Below are 19450 nucleotides of genomic sequence, written 5' to 3'. Positions count from 1 at the left end.
CATGGCTGATAAGAACTATAACATCCCATTGTGAGATGCTCCGCCCAGAGGGAGGAGCCAAGCATTGCTACCCAGATATAATCCAGAGGTTTTTGAGACACCAGCACCGGCTTTCTCCACTGGATTCCCCACAGGAACAACAGATGTCTCTTCTTCCACTGGATCTTTGGAGGAAGGATACATCCCTCTCTACAGGACCCCCTTGCTCCAGCAGAACCACCCCTGACACTGCAGGAGGGCTGAGCCACATTTCCAATGGGACTGCTGCCAACACCGTGACCCACAGGGTGTCAGGTTGGGTTCTGACTCTGTCAGTGTTGTTCTAGTGTACTGCATTGTTTATTTTATCCTTTTATTTTTTTCCTTTCCCTATTAAAGAACTGTTATTTCCTGCTCCCATATTTTTGCCTGAGAGCCCCTTAATTTAAAATTTATAGCAATTTGGAGGGGTGGGGAGGGTTTACATTCTCCATTTCAGGGGAGGCTCCTTCCTTCCTTAGCAGACTCCTGTCTTTCCAAACCAAGACAGTGCCCCACGGTGCCCCTGGGTGCCCCCTCACCTGCAGGATGGCCTGGCTGTCCATGTGCAGCAGCGTCTGGTGCTCCACCTTCTGCCGGGAGCCCAGCCGGCTCCAGCGCACCAGCGGCCGCGGCTCGCCCCGGCCCAGGCACTCCAGGCTCAGGGATTTGCCCTCCTTCACTGTCACGGGGCCTGGTGGCATCACTGACACCGTGGGGGCACCTGGAGAAGGAGGAGGGCATTGAGGGGGGGATTGGGACACCACCATGAAGGGCAGCTGGAAGGGGCCTGGCCATAGGGGCATCCATCACCCTGGGAGCACTGGGAGAATGGGAGGAAATGAGCATGAGTGTGGGGATGGGGACACAACATCTGAGGAGCTTCCAAAGCCCATGGAGGACATCTGCATGGGGATGGGGACATCACAATTCCTGGGGCCCCTGGAAGGATACCAGCATGGGGACATGAGCACCACCACTCCAGGAGCACCAGAAGCATGGAAAGGAGATGGGGATAGGGACACCAGCACTCCAGTGGTATCTGCATGACATGGAGGACACCAGCATGGTAACAGGGAGACCACCCTGAGGGCACATGGAGGACATGGGGATGGGGACACAAGTGCCTTGAGGACACCTGGAGCACACGGAGACAGGGACAGGGCCACCCTGGCCACCTCATACCTTGCACCACGAGGTTGACGACGCTGCTGGCGACGCCGAAGCGGTTGGAGGCCACGCAGTGGTAGGCGCCCTGGTTGCCCACGTGGGCACCGGTGATGGAGATGACTGAGCCATTGGCACTGATCTTCACATTATCTGGGCAAGGAGGAGCCATCAGCACCAAGGCCACCCTGGGGACCATACCAGGGCCACCCTGGGGACTGCCATACCTTGGAGGTGTTGGCCAGGCCCCATACGCCAGGTGATGTTGACAGGCCGGGCGCCATCGTGAACGCGGCACTTGAAGGTGGCATCTTCACCTGGTGCCACCGCCATGCTGTGTGGGTCGATGGAGATGATAGGGCTCTGCAAACCTGTGGGGACAAAGGCACAGAGAGGCCACGAGGTCACTCACATCACCCATCTCCCCTCAGCATCCTCCCTCACCCAGTGGCCGCACTCACGGTAGCTGGAGCTGTCACGGGAGGTGACAGTGACAGAGACAATGGCCTCACGGAAGACACTGCCTGTGTCAGCCCGGCACACGTACTCTCCTGAATCGGCCACCGAGAGCTGGGACAGCCGCAGCCGGGACCCCGAGATCTGGGGACATCATAGCAGAAGGTGGTGGCATCACCCAGCCACGGACAGCAACCACCATTCCCCACCCCACCGGTGTCCCCACCCACCTGGTGCTTGGCTGGGAGGGGCCCACCATGCTTGTACCAGGTGATGGTGGCCTGTCCCTGGCCGGCCACCACACAGTCCAGGTCCAGAGTCTGTCCCTCGGTGACAGAGGACGCCGAGGACTCAATGCGGATGGGTGGTGTGATGCTGGTGGCTGCATGGGCAGGGTTGAGAGTGAATGACCTCAGTGGTCCCTGACACCAGTGGGACCCTGTCCCCTGGGGGATGGCACTCACAGTGGGATGGATTGTCTCCGTCATCGATGGTGACAATGAGGGACGTCTCCTGCGTGATGCCACCTGATGTCACCCGGCACACGTACTCCCCTGAATCGGCTGCCGTCACCTGGGGGATGCGCAGGCGAGTGCCTGACACCTGGACAGAACGGTTAGGGGACAAGTCAGCACCATAGAGCAGGGGATGGGACAAATTCAGAGTGACCCTCCCCTGCCACCTACCTGGTGGCCAACAGGCAGGGAGCCACCACGCTTGTACCACGTCACGGTGGTGGGGCCGGACCCTGCCACCACGCAGTTGAGGTCCAGGGTCTGTCCCTCGGCGATGGCCGAGGACAAGGACTCGATGCGGAGGGGCTGGGAGATGCCAGAGGCTGGGGGAGGACAGGGAAAGGGAACGTTTATCACCAAGGTGACACCTGACTGTCCCCAAGCGCTGCCCTCTGTCACACTCACTGTAATAGCTATTGGCACTGCTGGGCACGGTGACAATGACAGATGCCTCCTGGGTGACGCTCCCCAGTGTCACCCGGCACACGTACTCCCCTGAATCGGCCACTGCCACTTGGGCAAGGCGCAGGCGGGTCCCTGACACCTGGGGATGTGACAAGTTGGGGACACATCAGCACCTGATGTAGGGTTGTGGCCTGCAGGGCAAAGCCACCTCCCCCATGTCCCACCTGGCTGTTTGGAGGCAGAGCCCCCCCACGCCGGTACCAGGTGACGTGGGGGTGACCCTGTCCTGCCACCATGCAGTTGAGGTCCAGCGTCTGTCCCTCGGTGACAGCAGCGGAGGAGGTCTCGATCCTCACTGGTGGCGTGACACCAACAGCTGGGGGTGGCAGTAGGGTCCATAGGGTCACCACTGTGTCCTCACCACGTCCCTATGTCACCCCTCACCCATCCCAGTACCGTAAGAGGAGCCAGCACCAGTCTGGATGGTGACAATGAGGGACGTCTCATGTGTGACACTGCCCGATGTCACCCGGCACACGTACTCCCCTGAATCAGCTGCTGTCACCTGGGGGATGCGCAGGCGGGTGCCCGACACCTGGAGGGGTGACACATGAGAACGGACACATAAACCCCTCAACCAAAAATCCCTTTTCCACCCCAAAATGCTCCTCAGCGTTCCCCTACCTGGTGCTTGGCTGGGAGGGTTCCCCCACGCTTGTGCCAGGTGACAGTGGCCTGTCCCTGCCCGGCCACGATGCAGTTGAGGTCCAGGGTCTGTCCCTCGGCCACGGAGGAGGACGAGGACTCGATGCGCACCGGAGGGGTGACACCAACGGCTGGAGACAGAGACAGCAGGGTCACCCCTAGGACTGCAGCGCTGTCCCCCAGTCCTCAGTCACCTCCTCCTGTCCCCACTCACGGTAGGTGCTGGCACTGCTGGGCTGGATGGTCACCATGATGGAGATCTCCTTGGTGGTGGCCCCGCTGGTCACCCGGCACACGTACTCGCCTGAGTCAGCCGCTGTCACCTGCAGCAGCCGCAGCCGGGAGCCAGACACCTGTGGGGAGGGGACACGGGCCATCAGCTCTGGCAAGCGGTCATCTGGGATTGCATAGGGCCACTTCGGGCTTGCATGGGCCACCGGGGCTTATATGGGGTCATCTGGGCTTCCTTGGGGTCACTTGGTCTTCCATGGGGTCACTCAGGTTTCCATAATCATGGGGCCACCTGGGCTTGCCCAGAGCTGTACGTCATCCCTATCTTGCCCTCTTTGATGACATCCCCTCTCCGTGTCCCCTACCTGGTGCTTGGCTGGGAGGGTTCCCCCGCGCTTGTACCAGGTGACAGTGGCCTGTGCAGGGCTGGCAATGACACAGTTGAGGTCCAGGGTCTGTCCCTCGGTCACAGGGGATGACAGGGACGAGGACTCGATGCGCAGTGGGGTCGTGCTGCCTGGGGCTAGAGACAGGAAGTGGGTTAGAGATTGTGACCACCACCATGTGTGTGACCCTCCCAGGGACACTGGGAGCGGTGTCACACCCCCATGGGTAACCTCCCGTGTTCCCTGTCCCCACTCACAGTAGGCACTGGCACTGCTGGGCTGGATGGTCACCATGATGGAGGTTTCCTTGCTGGTGGCCCCAGTGGTCACCCGGCACACGTACTCACCCGAGTCGGCCGCTGTCACCTGCAGCAGCTGCAGCCGGGAGCCAGACACCTGTGGGGAGGGGACACGGGGGTCACAGGGGACACTTGGGCTTCCATGGGGCCACGTGGGCTTTAATAAGACCACCAGGGCTTGAATGGGAACACTTAACCTTTCATGGGCTACTTGGACTTGCATGAGCTATGTGGGCTTCCATAGGTCACCTAACTTTTCATGGACCACCAGGACTTGCATGGGGTTTCCTGGTCTTGTATGGGGTCACTTGGCCTTATAGGGGCCACCTGGGCTTCCATGGGGCCATCTGCATTCACACAGGTCACCTAGGCTTGCCCAGGGCCAGCTGGCCCTGCATGGGCCAGCAGGATTTGGATGGGCCACCTCGGCTTGCCCAGAGCTGTTGGTCAACCATATTCACCCCCTTTGGTGACATCCCCTCTCTGTGTCCCCTACCTGGTGCTTGGCTGGGAGGGGTCCCCCACGCTTGTACCAGGTGACAGTGGCCTGTGCAGGGCTGGCAATGACACAGTTGAGGTCCAGGGTCTGTCCCTCAACCACAGCAGAGGACGGGGAGTCGATGCGCAGTGGGGTCGTGTTGCCTGGGGCTGGGGACGGAGACAGGAGGGTGACACCAGTGACCACAGCAGGACCTTGCCAGTATGGGCACCTGAGCCACGGCTCAGTGCTGTGACACATGAGGACCTCCCGCTGGCACTGCCACCCGCTGTCCCCACTCACAGTAGGCACTGGCACTGCTGGGCTGGATGGTCACCATGACCGCGCTCTCCTTGCTGGTGGCCCCGCTGGTCACCCGGCACACGTACTCGCCCGAGTCGGCCGCTGTCACCTGCAGCAGCCGCAGCCGGGAGCCAGACACCTGTGGGGAGGTGACACAGGGGTCACCAGAGCCACCTGGGCTTGTACAGGGCTGTGCATCAACCCCAGCCACCCTTCACATCATCACCCTCTGCGTCCCCTACCTGGTGCTTGGCTGGGAGGGACCCCCCGCGCTTGTGCCAGGTGACAGTGGCCTGTCCCTGCCCAGCCACGATGCAGTTGAGGTCCAGGGTCTGTCCCTCGGCCACGGTGGATGAGGATGCCTCGATCCGGACAGGGACACCTGAAGCAGGTGGCCCTGCAGGGGAGGACAGAGCTGTGACCATCTGTTGGGAACCAGCTGCTCCCTCCAGTGCTGCTGAGCCCAGTCTCACCATAGGATGAGCCTGATGCGGCCACGACGGTGACAATGACAGATGCCTCCCGGACAGCGGTCCCCAAGCTCGCCCGGCACACGTACTCCCCTGAATCAGCTGCAGTGACGTGGGGGACACGGAGCCGGGACCCTGAAACCTGCAGTTGGGGACGTCAGGCTTTGGTGTCACACAGCAGGGGACAGTGCAGCGTTCGGGGCGCTGCCCACCCTGCAGTGCCCTACCTGGTGGCCAGTGGGCAGGGAGCCACCACGCTTGTACCACTTCACAGTGGCAGAGCTGGGTCCTGCCACCACACAGTCCAGGTCCAGGGTCTGCCCCTCGGTGACGGATGGGGACGAGGACTCGATGCGGACAGGCGGCGCCGCCCCTGTGGGGAGAAAAAGGGGCGGCAGGGGTGGGTTGTAGCCCCCAAAAACCACCCCCAAACACCATTGGTGTCCCCCACCCTCCTCACCTGGCACCACAGCCACCTCGATAGCGGCGTGGGCCGTGCCAGCAGCGCTGGTGCCCACGCAGAGGTAGATGCCACCATCAGCCGCAGTCACAGCAGGGATGACGAGAGTGGCGATGTCACCGTGCTCAGCGCGGGACTGTGGCATGAGGGTGGGTGTCAGTGGCACCTGTGGTGCACTCACAACCCCTGGAGCACCCACGGGTGGCAGCACCCTGCTCACCTGCGGTGGCAGAGTGCCCCCCTGCTTCTCCCAGGTGATGGTGGCAGTGGGAGTCCCTGAGACGCGGCAGTAGAGCCGCACTGTGGAGCCCTCCTGCACCTCCGTCCGCTCCGGGCTCACCTGCACCTGTGGGGTGCCTGCACCTGTGGGGAGGGGGATCAGGGAGGTGCTGGGGGCAATGGCGGGATGGGGACAATGGGGGTGACATGAGTGATGCAGATGATGAGGGTGAAGGGCACTGGGGATGATGGAGGTGATGGAGATGATGGGGGACAGTGAGAGTGATGGAGGTGATGGAGGTGATGAGGATGATAAGGGTGATGGGAACAATGGAATGATGGGGATGACAGAGCCTATGGGAGTGATGGGGGTGTTGGGGGCAATGGGGACAATGGGGTGGACAGAGATGATGGAGATGATGCAGATGATGAAGATGATAAGGGTGATGGGAACAATGGAATGATGAGGAATGATGGAGGATGATGGAGATGAGGGGACCACGGGGGATGAAGGGGAAGAAGAGAACAGTGGGGACAATGAGAGTGATAGGGATGGTGGGGACAATGAAGGGTGTGAATGGGAGGTGACAGAGACAATGGTGGTCATGATGGGGTGATGAGATGATGGGATGGTGGGGATGAAGGGGGATGGACGATGGGAGATGACAGGGATGATGAGGGTTATGGGGATGAGGGGGATGGACGATGGGAGATGACAGGGATGATGAGGATTATGGGGATGATGAGGATGACAGGGATGATGCACACCGTGGAGACAATGGAGATGGACAATGGGGATGATGGGGAGTGACACAGATGAGGGGTGATGATGGGAGCAAGAGGGGTGACAGGGCCAATGGGGACAATAGGGGTGATGTATATGACAGCAGTGATGGGAACAATTGGGGTAACAGGGATGATGGAGGTGATGGGGATGGGGGTGATGGGGACAATGGGGTGACAGCGATGACAGAGATGATGGGGTTGATGGGGACAGTGGGTGACTGATGATGAAGATAATGGGGATGAAAGGGACGATGGTGATGCCGCTCACCTTGCACATGGAGGAAGGCGCGTGCCGTGTGCTGCCCGGCGCTGCTCCGTGCCCGGCACTCGTACTGCCCGGCATCGGCAGGCTCCACCGCGGGGAACCGCAATGTCCCGCCCTGAACCACGGCCTGTGGTGGCAGCGCACCTGCAGGGACACGGCCTGCCATCACCCCTGCTCACTGTGTCCCCCCACCCGCTCCCGGTGTCCCCCCTGTCCCCAGCGGGCACCTACCGAGCCACTCAAGGCTGGGCTGGGGGCTGCCGGTGCCCACGCAGCGGAACTCGGCCGGCTGCCCTGGTGCCACGCTCAGCTGCGCCGGCTCCACGGTGGCGGTGGGGGCGCTGGCGGTGCCAGCTGCGGTGAGACCGGGGGGGCTTAGGGCTGGCCAGGCCCCCCCGGTGCTGTCTCCAGGCGGTGGGAAGCGGGGTGGCGTGGCACAGCCAGCAGCAGGGTGCACGTGGAGCCCTGGCATGCCGTGGCTGGGGGGAGCATGCGGACCCCCAGGAACCCTCCCCTGGTGACTTACCCGGTCTGTGCCCCTCCATGAACTCAACGGGTCCATAGAACATCTGAGTCTTTGAGGCAGCTGCAGGAGGGAGTGGATCTCAGGGGAGTGTGCCCATCACCCTGGAGTCCAGGCACCAAACCTACCCACCATCCTGGTGTGCAGGCACTAAACCTACCCATCACCTTGGCATACAGGCACCAAACCTGCCCATTGCCCCAGTGTCTGGGTGCCAAGTGTGCCCACCACTCCAGTGTTTGGGCATTCAATGTTCCCCATCACCCCAGATCTGGGTGTCATCACCACAGGAGCCAGCGAGGTGAGAGTGCCCATCACCTGAAGGACTGGGCACCAAGCAAACCCATCAGCCTGGTATCCAGGCATTGAATGTGTCCATGACTCTGGCATCTGGGCACCAACCTCCAAACAGCAATCGTGCCCATCAAACCCAGCACCTGGGGGCCAAGTGCAACCACCACACCTTGCCTTGGCACTGTGTGTGCCCATCACCCTGCTGGCTGGGCAGTCAATCTGCCCATCACCCTGGTGCTGCCCATCACCCCATGGGCACGGGGTGAGGCACAGTGCGGGGGCTCACCCTGCACGTAGAGCGTGGCAGTGCCCTGGTCCATGTCCAGCATGTTGGAGCCGGTGCAGACGTAGACTCCGGCGTCCTGGGGCCTCACGCCGCGCAGCGTCAGGATCCCGTTGAAGTCCACGGCGCCCGCCGGCAGCGTCCCGTGGTTCTGCCGTGTCCACACCAGGGTGTAGGCAGGAGACTGGGGGGACAGAGGTGGGGAGGCCTGAGGCCGCTGGGATGGGCACATGGCAGGGCACGTGCCCGGCTGTGGAACAGGTGGCACCTGGGATGGGATAATGGGATGGGATGGGCAAAGGGAAGAGGGTGGGATGGGATGGGCAAAGGGGAAAGGATGGGATGGAATGGGATGGGATAATGGGATAGGCAAAAGGGAAAGGATGGGATGGAATTGGACGCGGTAAGGAGATGGGATGGGATGGGCAAAGGGAAGAGGATATTCCATGGAGCTACATAAGGACCCAAGGGGACTTGGGGGGTCCATGTGGGCACAGCAGTTCCTGTGCTCTGGATCCCAGGATGGGATAATGGGATGGGATAATGGGATGGGATAGGGAAAGGGAAGAGGATGGGATGGGATAATGGGATGGGATAGGGAAAGGGAAGAGGATGGGATGGAATGGGATGGGATAGTGGGATGGGGTAAGGGGATGGGATGGGCAAAGGGAAGAGGATGTCCCATGGAGCTCCATAAGGACCCAAGGGGGCTTGGGGCATCCATATGGGCACATATGAGGGGTTCCTGTGCTCTGGGTATCCCCATGAGTACATCCTTGGTGTCCCTTTGCTCTGTAGGACCAGGTGGGCACCCAGGGGCATCTCCACGCCCTGAATGTCCCTGCACACACCCAGGGGTGCCCTGCAGCACCCCTGCCATGCTGTGCCCGCTTCCCCTCACCTTGCTCTTGGCGGTGCAGACGAAGGTGACATCGGCGCCGGGCTGCACCCTCTGCACCCGCTTCTCCTCCACGGTGACGGTGATGGGCTTGTCGGGGGTCTCTGCGCCCACACAGAGAGGTGAGCCCCTCTCCTGCCTCCCCTCCATGCATGTCCCCCCCTCTCAGTGACAACGACCTACCGGTGACAATGACCTCGGCACGGCTGGCGTTGCTGTGCCGGAGGTTGCGGCAGGAGCAGACGTAGACACCGGCTTCAGAGGGCTGGATGCTGGGGAAGTGCAGCTCCTCACCTGGGGGGACAGGTAGGTGACACCCCACACCTTGGGGACACCCCGATGTCCCCCGCCATCCCTGGAGCCACCCAGTACCTTGGTGGCGGCTCTGGGCACCCTCGGGGAGGGGCCGCCCGTCCTCTCGCACCCAGTGGTAGTAGAGCGGCGGGTCCCCGGCGGCGTGGCAGCGCAGGGTGACAGCGCTGCCCTGCGGCACCGCCGTGCGCTGGGGGTGAACGCGCACAGCCAGCGCCGGGGGCGGCCCCGCGGGGACACAGCCCTGGCCCCGCACCGTGGGGTCACCCGTGTAACCGGGGGCGCAGCTGCGGGGAACAACAGGGGTTTGAGGGAGCCCGGTAGGGTGGGTGCTTTGGGGTGGGTGCTTTGGGGTATGTATGGGGATGGGTGTTTTGGGGGGGTATATTGGGGTGAGCACATCATGGTGAGTACATCAGGATGAGTACAGCGGGGTGGTGACTGTGTCAAGGCGGGTATAAGGGTGGGCACTTTGGGGTATCTCCACTGGGGTGAGGCCATCAGGGTAGGTGTGCTGTGTATTGGGGTGCTTATGTCAGGCAAAAATCTGGAATGAGCTCATAAGGGTGAGAACATTGGGAGGGTGAAGCAGGAGAACACTGGGGTGGGTGTATTAGGGTGGGTATATTGGGGAGCGCTTTGGGGTGGGTCTGTAAGGGAAAGGCTGTCAGGGTGAGTATACTGGAGTGAATAAATTGGGGTGCATATGTCGGGGTGAGTACACAGATGCTCTTTAGGATGCACGTATTGGGGTGAGCTCACAGGGGTGGGCACATTGGGTGGGTACAGTAGGAGTATACTGGGGTGGGAATGTGTGGGTGGATAAATGGGAGTGAGCCCATCAGGGTATGTGAAGGTGAGGCAATGGAGGTGGGCTTTGGGGGTAGGTATATAAGGGTGACTCAGTCAGGGTGGGGTTTTGGGGTGGGTATATGGGGGTGAACCCATCAGGGAAGGAATAGCAGAGTGGGTATATGGGGGTAAACCCATGGAGTGAGTTTTTGGAGGGATTTATTGGGGTTGGTTCTGGTGAAGGGTATATTGGGGTGGGGTTTTGGGGTAGGTATATGGGGGTGAGCCCATGGAGTGGATTTTGGGGGGGTATATGGGGTTGGTTCTGGTGAGGAGTGTATTGGGATGGGTTTTGTGAGCGAGGCCATGGAGTGGGTTTTTGGAGGGGTATATTGGGTCGGTGAGGGGTATATTGGGATGGGGTTTGTGGGTGAGCCCAGGGGGTGTGTTTTTGGGGCAGGTTTTGGGGTGCCAGCAGCCTCACCGCTCGCAGTACTGCCCGGTGTAGCCCGGCTCGCAGGCGGTGCAGCAGTACCCGCCGCCTCCCAGGCTCTCACAGGTCCTGGAAAACCTGCAGGGACAGAGCAAGGTGAGGGCACATCCCTTCCCTGGCACCCAGCCCAGCACCCCCAGCCCAGTGCAGGCACCCACTGGTTCTCAGGGTATGGGAGGGGACAGGCGCAGGGCTGGCAGTCCTCGGGGGTCCCAGCGGTGGCGTCCCCGTAGAAGCCGGGGGCGCACTGGTCACAGAAGTCCCCGGCCGTGTTGTGCAAGCATCCCTGGGGGATAGTGGGGGCACAGATCGGGGGTGTCAGGGCTGGGCCAACACCACAGCTCCCCCCAGGAGGTTGGGGACGTGGGGCCTTACGGAGCAGGCGCCGCTCTCAGGGTGGCAGCTCTCGGAGTGGCCGTTGCACTCGCACAGCTCGCAGTGGCCCAGGTAGAGCCCCCCGCCCGTGCGCGTGTACCCGGGGGCACAGTCCTGCAGGGAGGGACAGCGCTGGCACCCCCATGCCCTGGGCACGGGGCTGGGCAGGGCTGGGAGGGGGCTTGGGGAACAGATGGGTGATGGTGGGGGTGCTGGGGGGTGATGAAGAGTGATGGGGGTGATGGCAGTAATGCTGGGGGGGAGGATGGGGGAGTGATGGTGATGATGGGGGAGGCTGATGGGATGATGGAGAATGATGGGATAATGGAGAATGATGGGATGATGGAGAATGATGGGATAAATCCTCCCTGGTGCAGGGAGAACTGACGGGTGATGGGGGTGATACTGAGGTGATGGGGTGTCTGGGGACAGATGGATGATGATGGGTGGGCTGGGGGGGTTGATGGAGGATGCTGAGGGTGATGCTGGGTGGGAGTATGTAGGGGTGATGCTGGGGAGGCTCATGTGGGGTCATGGGGGTGATGATGGGGTGTGATATGGGGGGTGATGGGGGTATTGGAGGGATGCTGGGGGTTGATGGGCAACGATGGGACTGCTGGTGATGATGGTGCAATGATGGAGGTGTGATGGAGGGAGTGCTGGGGGTGATGGAAGGTGATGAGGGGGTGATACTGTGGGGAGAATGGAGGGGTCACAGGGGTGAGGCTGGCGGGGTGATGATGGGTTTGATAGGGGATGAGAGGGTGGAGGGATGATGAAGGGGAGTGATGATGAGGGACGCTGGAGGGATGATGGAGAGTGATACTGGCCATGATTTGGGGATGCTGGGGTTGATGATGGGGACAATGATGAAAGGAGTGATGGTGGTGATGGAGGGTCACCCTGGGCTGGTTGGTGTGATGCTGGGGGGTGATGAGGAGGACAATGAGGAGATACTGGGGATGAGGGTAGGGAGGTGATGGGGCAGTTGGGGTGACACTGGGAGGGCTGGGCTGGGCTCACCTGGCAGGACAGCCCGTGGTACCCGGGGGGACAGCGACATTCCTCCACCTCGGGGGCGGGGGGCAGGCCGGGCTGGGGGGGCACGGCCGTGTCCATGGCCACGTCGGCGATGGCGGCCGCGGCTGTGCTCGTGGAGTAGGTGGCTCGGATGAGGATCTCATCCAGGTCGGCCAGTGCCATCAGCAGGTGCTCCCGTGTCGCCGGCTGCCCGTCTGGCCGCTGCCAGTATTGCTGCAGGAACGGGGGGTGAGCGGGGGACACGCTGTGCCAAAGGGGGACATCGGGGACAAAGGCTGCCCAGCACCTCCTACCTCCCGAAAAATGATCTCGAAGGCCTGGGGGGTCCGCGGGGGCAGGTCAGGCTGGTAGGCCACCAGCGTGATGTCATTGCCCTGTGGACAAGGTGGACAAGGGGGTCAGGGGGTCAGGGGGTCCTGGTGTCACCCGGTGTGTCCCTGTGCCATCCCAGCCTGCACCCCCTTACTGTGATCTGGACGTCGGCGTCGGGCGGGGGGGCTCCCTGTCCCCCCGGGGTGTAGCTCAGGGTGTAGCGCAGCCGACCGCCATAGGAGCCCACCTGTGGGACACCGGGATAACGGGATTATGGGATAACGGGATTATGGGATAAATTATGGGATAACGGGATGGGATGGGCAAAGGGGAGAGGACAGGATGGGATGGGATGGGATGGGATAATGGGATGGAATTATGGGATAGGATTATGGGATGGGATGGGATGGGATGGGATAATGGGATGGGATAATGGGATGGGATGGGCAAAGGGAAGAGGATTGGCATGATGGGGACGGGGATGGGGAAGGGGATGGGGAAGGTGATGAGATAAAAAAGGGATGAGGAAGAGGAGAGGGAAAAGGGAGAGGGGAAAGTGGAAGGGGAAAAGGGAAAGGGGAAAAAAGAGCATAGGGATGAGGAAGGGAAGAGGATGGGGAAGGGAAGGGATGGGGAAAGAGGAGAAAGAAAAGAATGGGGATGATGATGGAGATGGCACATGGTAGGGATGGAAAAGGCAAAAATTATGAGAAAAGGGGAAAAGGGAAGAGAGAAGTGGCAAAGGGGAAAAAGACAAAGTGGAAATAGGAAAAAGGGAAGGGAAAGGGGAAAAGGAAGAAGAAAAAGGAGAAGGGCAGAGACAAGGAGGCTGTGCCCAACCTCTGCCCTGACAGTGCCCAGGGTGCCCGTGGGGAGGGGGTGCAGCCCCTGGTGGGGCATTCCCATGGCTCCCACGGGCACCCCTGTCCTCCCGGGGGTCACCCTGTTACCTTGTCCCCCTGGTAGGGAGGTGGCAGCTGCCAGTAGTAGGAGTCGGGGGGCAGCTCCCCGAGGCGCTCATAGGTCAGGTGGGGCTGGGGGTGCCCCGGCTGCACCCCAAAGCCGCTGTCCACGCGGGTGCTGCGCTGGCGGCTCACCAGGGCGAACCCCTGGGCATCCCCCGGGGCAAAGGACGTCCGGATCTGCGGGATCGAGGGGTGAGAGGGGTGTGGGACAGGTGGGGACACCCTGGGGGCGTGTGGGGACAGGAGGGCGCACTCACGGTGCCGCGGGCGTGGGCAGTGCTGGTGCAGTGCTGGACGATGCCCATGCAGAAGCAGGGCAGGCACCCCGCTGGCTCATCCCCGCTCAGGTGGAAGTGGTGGGGACGGCACGTGGCACAGTGTGGACCTTCCACGTTGGCCTGGGGGGGAAGAGAGCGTGGTGACATTGCCCTGTCACCCTTCCCGGGGTTGGGGACACACACACACAAGGCTCACCTTGCAGTGACACTGCCCGTTGGCATCGCAGCCCTCGCTGGTGCTGCCTCGTGGGTCACACTGGCATTGTGCACCGGGGACACCTGGCACTGGGGGGTGACACACAGTCAGCCACATCCCCCCTCAGTGCCACCACAGGCGACACCACTTTGTCCTGCCCTGTGACACTCACCTCGGCACGGCTCTCCCCGCAGCGGGTCCCCCACGTACCCGGGCAAGCACCTATGGGGTACAAAGCCAAACGAGGCAGTGAGAGGAGCAGTCACCCCAAAAACACCCCCTGCCCCACCCCAGTGTCCCTGTCACCTCTCGCAGAGGCGCCCGCTGTGCCCTGGGGCACAGGCACTGCACGTGGGCTGCCCGTCAGTGTCCTCAAAGCAGATCTTTGTCACCCTGTGGAGGGGACAAAGGGACAGGTGACACCCAGGCAGGGTCCTCAGGGATGGGACAGACCAGGGAATGGCACCTACTGGCTGTTCCCATGGGGTCCATAGCAAGGACAGGGCTGGCAGTCGCCTGGGGTGCCCCGGGTGGCATCGCCATAGTAGCCAGGGTGGCACTTGTCACACTGGGGACCCTCAGTGTGATCTCGGCAGCCCTGTAAAGAAAGGGGGTGGGTGGCATCGGTGTCCCTGCCATGGGAGCTCCTGGGCAGTCCCTTGGGTGTCCCCAGCTGACCTGGCAGACGCCGGTGTCAGGGTGGCACTCGCTGGCATGGCCGTGGCACTGGCACGGCTCGCAGGTGCCCAGGTAGAGCCCGGCACTGCTGCGGGTGTAGCCGGTGTCACAGTCCTAGAGGGGACAGTGTCAGTGGGGTGGGACACGGCTCAGCATCCCCACGGTGGCAGTGAGGGGACCTGAGGGTCTCACCTGGCATGAGGCCCCGCGGTACCCAGGGGGGCAGGCACAATCCTCCACCTCCAGCGCGGGCGGGCGGCCGGTGGCGTGTGGCACTGCCACGTCCAGGGTGACATCGGCCAGCCTGCGGGGACAGAGGGGATGTCAGCACTGCCCTGCCACCCTGCTGCATCCCCTCCTGGCCCCGCCAGGAGCTCACCTGCTCTCCTCTGGCTGCTCTGAGTAGGATGCCCGGATCATGAACAGGTCCACGTCGGCCAGGGCCATCAGGAGGTGCTCGCGGGTGGCATCGTGCCCATCAGCGCGGCGCCAGGCGGCCTGTGACACACACCAGGGTGACATGGGGGCTGCCATCCCCCGCTGCACCCTGGGGCATCCGGGGTGACCTCCCCATGGCAGCCAGTCTGAGCCTGGGGCCCCCAGACCAACCCTCCCCAGCACCCCCCTCCATGACCCCTCTCGCTGGGTGTCACACAGGGACCCCTCTCACCTCACGGATGGGCACAGTGACAGTGGTGGGGACACCGGCCGGGGGGGTGGCACTGGAGAAGTGCTCCAGGAGGATCCCATTGCCCTGGAGCAGGACGTCAGGGTGCCGGGGGGACAGGGGAGCGCCCGCCGGGGCTCGGTGTGTCACCGTGTACCGCAGCTCCCCGCCGTACGCTGTCACCTGTGGGGACACTCAGCATGGCTCGGGGCCACCCGCTCCCCGAAGCGGGCAGTGGGGACACGGAGAGGCACAGAGGTGTCCCCAGAGCGGCTGTGTCACCTTGTCCCCGGTGAAGGGTGCAGGCAGCACCCAGTAGTGAGCGCCCCGTGGCAGCTCTCGGAAGGCATCGAAGCGCAGCTCACGCGGGGACACGAAGTGTGGCACGGGCCCCGCCAGCCGGGACCCTGACAGGTTGGCCAGGGGCAGCGGGGCCGAGTCCTCAGAGCTGAGCAGCACCTGGCAGAGGGATTGTGGTGAGCATGGCCTGGCATGGCACTACATGGTACGGCAGGACACTACATGGCACAGCATGGCCCTATATGGCACAACAAGGCACAACATGTGTGTTGTATGACATGGCACCACATGGCATACCATGGCTTGGGTGACATGACATTGTGGTATGGCACGGCACAACGTGGTGCTACCTGGCACCATGTGGCATGGCACAGTGACATGTATCGTGACAGTTCACAGCGTGGCATGGCACCATATGGCACGAGACAACGTGTAATGGCACGTCACTGCACAGCACAGCAAGACATGGCACTACTATGGCATGGTACATCAAGACAATGACATGGCATGGCACAGCACGGCACGTCAAGACAATGACAAGACATGCCATGGCATGGCACGGAATGTCAAGACAATGACAAGACGTGGCATACATGGAATGGCACATCAAGACAAAAACAAGGCATGGCATGGCATGGCACATCAAGACAATGACAAGACACACCATGCCATGGAATGGCACTTCAAGACAATGACAAGGCATGGCATGGCATATCAAGACAATGACAAGACACGGCATGGCCCAGGATGGCCCAGGATGGCCCAGCCTGTCCCGTGCTGTGGGTACCTGGTGGCGGTGCCAGGCGGAGCTGGCGCAGGAGCGGGACAGCCCCATGCAGAAGCAGGGCAGGCAGCCCGCAGGGTTGGCAGCACTCAGGTGGAAGGTGCCCGCGGCACAGGAGTCACAGAGCCGGCCACGGACGTTGGGCTGGGGGCACAGGGAGGGCAGGGGTGAGCAGGGAAATGGGTGGGACTGGCTGCAGGGGGTGGGATGGACTGGGGGGGCTGGTGGGACAGGGTACCCCAGGGACCAGACTGGGTACCATGGGGGGGTTGTCATCGGTGCTGGGGGGATTGGTCTGGGTGCCCCAGGGATCAGACTGGGTGTTATGGGGGATTAGAGAGGGTCCTGCTGGGGGGTTGGGCTGGGTGCCATGGGGCAGGGGATGGGATTGGTGCTGGGTGGATTGGACTGGGCACCCCAGGGATTGGACTGGGTGCCACAGGGCTGGGATTCAGTACTATGGGAGGGTGGGACTGGTTGCCTCAGGGGATCTGGACTGGGTGCCATAGGGCAGAGGTATGACGGGTGCTAGGGCAGGGACTGGGTACCTGGGACTAGGCTGGTGCAGTGGGGGACACCCAGCCCCCCATTGCCACCCCATTGTCCCCACCAATATTGCCCCACTGTCCCCCAGCCCCCTGCCCTCACCTTGCAGCGACAAGTGCCACCCGCCTCGTCCTGGCCCCCGCGGGCATCGCACTTGATGAGCTCCTGGCCTGCAGGCAGCGAGGGTGAGGGTGGGGGGCACCCAAGGGTGCAGGGACCCCCAACCAGCACCCTCCACTCACCAATCGGGGTGCACTTGCCACCTGGCTGGATGGGATCTCCCTCGTAGCCTGGGGCGCACCTATGGATGGGTGTGGGATGGGTGGGTGATGGGTGGGTGATGGGTGGGGGTGTCAGGTGGGGGGGTTATGGGGAGGGACCCCCCACCCACCTCTCGCAGCGGCGGCCGGCGTATCCAGGGGCACAGGCGTCGCAGGTGGCCTGGCCATCTGTGTCCAAAAAGCAGGACTCCGAGAACCTGTGGGTGACAATGACAGTGACACCAGGGTGGGGATATCAGGGGCTGGTCCCTGGGGTCAGCACCCACCTGCGAGATGGCTCCGTGTAGGGACAGGGACATGGGTGACAAGCGGTGGCTGTGCCCTTGGTGGCATCGCCGAAGAAGCCAGGTTTGCACTTCTCACACTGGGGACCCTCCGTGTTGTGCTGGCAGTTCTGGGAGGGGGACACACGTCACAGGGGAGTGGTGATCCTGTGCTGTGTCCCTGTGCACTTGTCACCTTGTCAACACCTCACTCCTTACCAAGCAGTGCCCAAAAACGGGGTCACAGGTGCTGGAGTGGCCGTGGCAGCCACAGCCAGAGCAAGTCCCCAGGTAGGGTCCCCTCGTCACCCGCTCAAAACGGGGGCCACAGCGCTGGCACGACAGCCCCGTGTAGCCCACGGGGCACCTGGGGACAGAGCAGCGTGACAGCGGCATCACAGCAGCAGTGGCACTGAGCCCCTGGCCTTGCTGCCAGTGCTCACCTGCACTCCTCGACATCGGCAGCTGGCCCCAGGCCGGTGTCTGCAGTGCTGGTGATGTCCATGGCCACGTCACTGAGTCCCACGCTGGCCATGCGCCCGTCATACACCGCCCGGATGAAGATGCCCTCCAGCCCCTGCAGCACCAGCAGCAGCAGCTCCCGGCTCACAGGGGCACCCTGCTCGTCCTCCCAGTGGTCCTGCCAGGACGGTGACAGCAGTGTCACAGCAGGGTGATGGTAATGCTGGCATCACCCACCTGTCCCCACTGGCATCAGTGCCCATCATCAGCATCACTGCTACCAGCGTCACCCCCTCGCCACCAGCATCACCCACCCTTCATCAGCATCTCCTTCCTATCCCTGGGTTCACCCATCCACCAGTACAACCAGTGTCACCCACTCCTTATCTGCATCACCACCATCACCATCGCTCATCCATCACCACCACCATCATCACCCACTCATCCTCATCATCACCCACCCATCGTCATCATCACCCAGCCATCCCCAGCACCACCCACCCATCGTCATCATCACCCACCCATCCCCATCATCACCCACCCATCCCCAGCATCACCCACCCATCCCAGCATCACTCACCCATCGCCACCAGCATCACCTCCCCACCGCCACCACCACCCCCCTTCTCACGCCCACCTCGGTGAGGGGCACATGCCGCCGGTTGAGAACGTCAGGCTGGGTGTCACCAGCCCGTGCCCGCAGCTGCCGCCCGTGGCCCCGCAGCAGCACGTCGGGGTGGGCGGTGGGCTCGGGGGGCCCCCGGCCCAGCCGGTACCGCACCCCGTAGCTCAGCGCTCCCCCGTAGGCGTCCACCTGCCAGCACAGCGGGCTGTCAGCAGCCATGCCACTGCTGTGCCCAGCCCTGACCCTGCCCCGGCATCACCTTGTCCCCAAGGAAGGGCTCTGGCAGTGCCCAGAAGGCGTCCAGCGCCAGGAAGCGGCGGGACAGGTCCAGCAGCTGGAATTCCTCAGTGCCCACATCCACGTGGAGCTGGGTGGCCGAGAGCACCGGTGCCGATGGCGCTGCTGGCACCGTCACGTTGACACCTGCAAGGAAAACGCTCAGCCCCTGCTGTGTCCCTTGCCCCTGTCCAGCCCTTGTCCCCTGTCCCCACAGCTCACCCTTGAAGTCGTCGGGGCGATTGAAGCGCAGCTGGAGGCGGTGGCGGTGCCGGGTGGTGGCGCGGCAGGAGGTGGTGACACCGAAACAGAAGCAGGGCAGGCAGCGGGATGTCCCTGTCACCTGGAAGTGGCCCTCGGGACATGGCCCTGTGGGAGATGAGACCGTGGGTGATGGTGACAGTGCCACGGCGGGGTTGGTGGCATGGAGCGGGGAGGGGCGGCTCACCGGGGCGGGTGACGGTGAGGATGCTGTCAGGGATGCCAAACACCATGCCCAGGGTGTTGATGGCCTCGCAGGTGTAGGCGCCTTGATCAGCCTCCTTCACGTCCCGGATTGTCAGGGTGCCCTGCCCAGCCTCGCTCACGATCGACACCCTGTGGGGCACGTTTGCTACCCAGAGCCTGGCACAAGTGGAGCCCG

At 62.6% G+C, this 19450-nt stretch overlaps 1 protein-coding gene across 3 annotated transcripts in view; it reads right to left on the bottom strand.

Annotated features, from left to right (window-relative positions):
* The window catches only part of HSPG2 (heparan sulfate proteoglycan 2), a 42789-nt gene that overhangs the window by 11501 nt on the left and 11838 nt on the right, over positions 1–19450 (bottom strand). The window contains exons 13-68 of one of the 3 annotated variants that reach the window (XM_030963638.1): positions 19256–19404; positions 19030–19176; positions 18791–18954; positions 18544–18720; positions 17888–18084; positions 17664–17811; positions 17448–17575; positions 17292–17378; positions 17143–17201; positions 17003–17070; positions 16358–16498; positions 15553–15729; positions 15274–15453; positions 14983–15101; positions 14796–14907; positions 14604–14717; positions 14396–14523; positions 14232–14318; positions 14098–14147; positions 13926–14014; positions 13709–13849; positions 13437–13628; positions 12641–12733; positions 12468–12548; positions 12157–12387; positions 11134–11247; positions 10917–11044; positions 10750–10836; positions 9534–9760; positions 9345–9455; positions 9165–9265; positions 8267–8447; positions 7690–7749; positions 7395–7517; positions 7167–7307; positions 6114–6256; positions 5894–6029; positions 5661–5806; positions 5437–5575; positions 5206–5360; positions 4964–5102; positions 4679–4830; positions 4141–4279; positions 3863–4020; positions 3481–3619; positions 3246–3397; positions 3018–3156; positions 2786–2937; positions 2562–2700; positions 2328–2479; positions 2106–2244; positions 1872–2023; positions 1647–1785; positions 1413–1556; positions 1204–1338; positions 561–742 (exon numbers count right to left, since the gene is read on the bottom strand). In XM_030963638.1, coding sequence (XP_030819498.1) covers positions 561–742; positions 1204–1338; positions 1413–1556; positions 1647–1785; positions 1872–2023; positions 2106–2244; positions 2328–2479; positions 2562–2700; positions 2786–2937; positions 3018–3156; positions 3246–3397; positions 3481–3619; positions 3863–4020; positions 4141–4279; positions 4679–4830; positions 4964–5102; positions 5206–5360; positions 5437–5575; positions 5661–5806; positions 5894–6029; positions 6114–6256; positions 7167–7307; positions 7395–7517; positions 7690–7749; positions 8267–8447; positions 9165–9265; positions 9345–9455; positions 9534–9760; positions 10750–10836; positions 10917–11044; positions 11134–11247; positions 12157–12387; positions 12468–12548; positions 12641–12733; positions 13437–13628; positions 13709–13849; positions 13926–14014; positions 14098–14147; positions 14232–14318; positions 14396–14523; positions 14604–14717; positions 14796–14907; positions 14983–15101; positions 15274–15453; positions 15553–15729; positions 16358–16498; positions 17003–17070; positions 17143–17201; positions 17292–17378; positions 17448–17575; positions 17664–17811; positions 17888–18084; positions 18544–18720; positions 18791–18954; positions 19030–19176; positions 19256–19404 — 7603 coding nt within the window. The remainder of the gene's footprint in view (positions 1–560; positions 743–1203; positions 1339–1412; positions 1557–1646; positions 1786–1871; positions 2024–2105; positions 2245–2327; positions 2480–2561; positions 2701–2785; positions 2938–3017; positions 3157–3245; positions 3398–3480; positions 3620–3862; positions 4021–4140; positions 4280–4678; positions 4831–4963; positions 5103–5205; positions 5361–5436; positions 5576–5660; positions 5807–5893; positions 6030–6113; positions 6257–7166; positions 7308–7394; positions 7518–7689; positions 7750–8266; positions 8448–9164; positions 9266–9344; positions 9456–9533; positions 9761–10749; positions 10837–10916; positions 11045–11133; positions 11248–12156; positions 12388–12467; positions 12549–12640; positions 12734–13436; positions 13629–13708; positions 13850–13925; positions 14015–14097; positions 14148–14231; positions 14319–14395; positions 14524–14603; positions 14718–14795; positions 14908–14982; positions 15102–15273; positions 15454–15552; positions 15730–16357; positions 16499–17002; positions 17071–17142; positions 17202–17291; positions 17379–17447; positions 17576–17663; positions 17812–17887; positions 18085–18543; positions 18721–18790; positions 18955–19029; positions 19177–19255; positions 19405–19450) is intronic. The other 2 variants (XM_030963639.1, XM_030963640.1) reach the window with 2 other exon arrangements.

The sequence above is a fragment of the Camarhynchus parvulus genome, chromosome 21 (genome assembly GCF_901933205.1).
Source record: "Camarhynchus parvulus chromosome 21, STF_HiC, whole genome shotgun sequence".
Classification (NCBI taxonomy): Eukaryota; Metazoa; Chordata; class Aves; order Passeriformes; family Thraupidae; genus Camarhynchus; species Camarhynchus parvulus.
The sequence above is the reverse complement of the archived record's forward strand: the minus strand, read 5'-3'. Positions and strand labels throughout refer to the sequence as shown.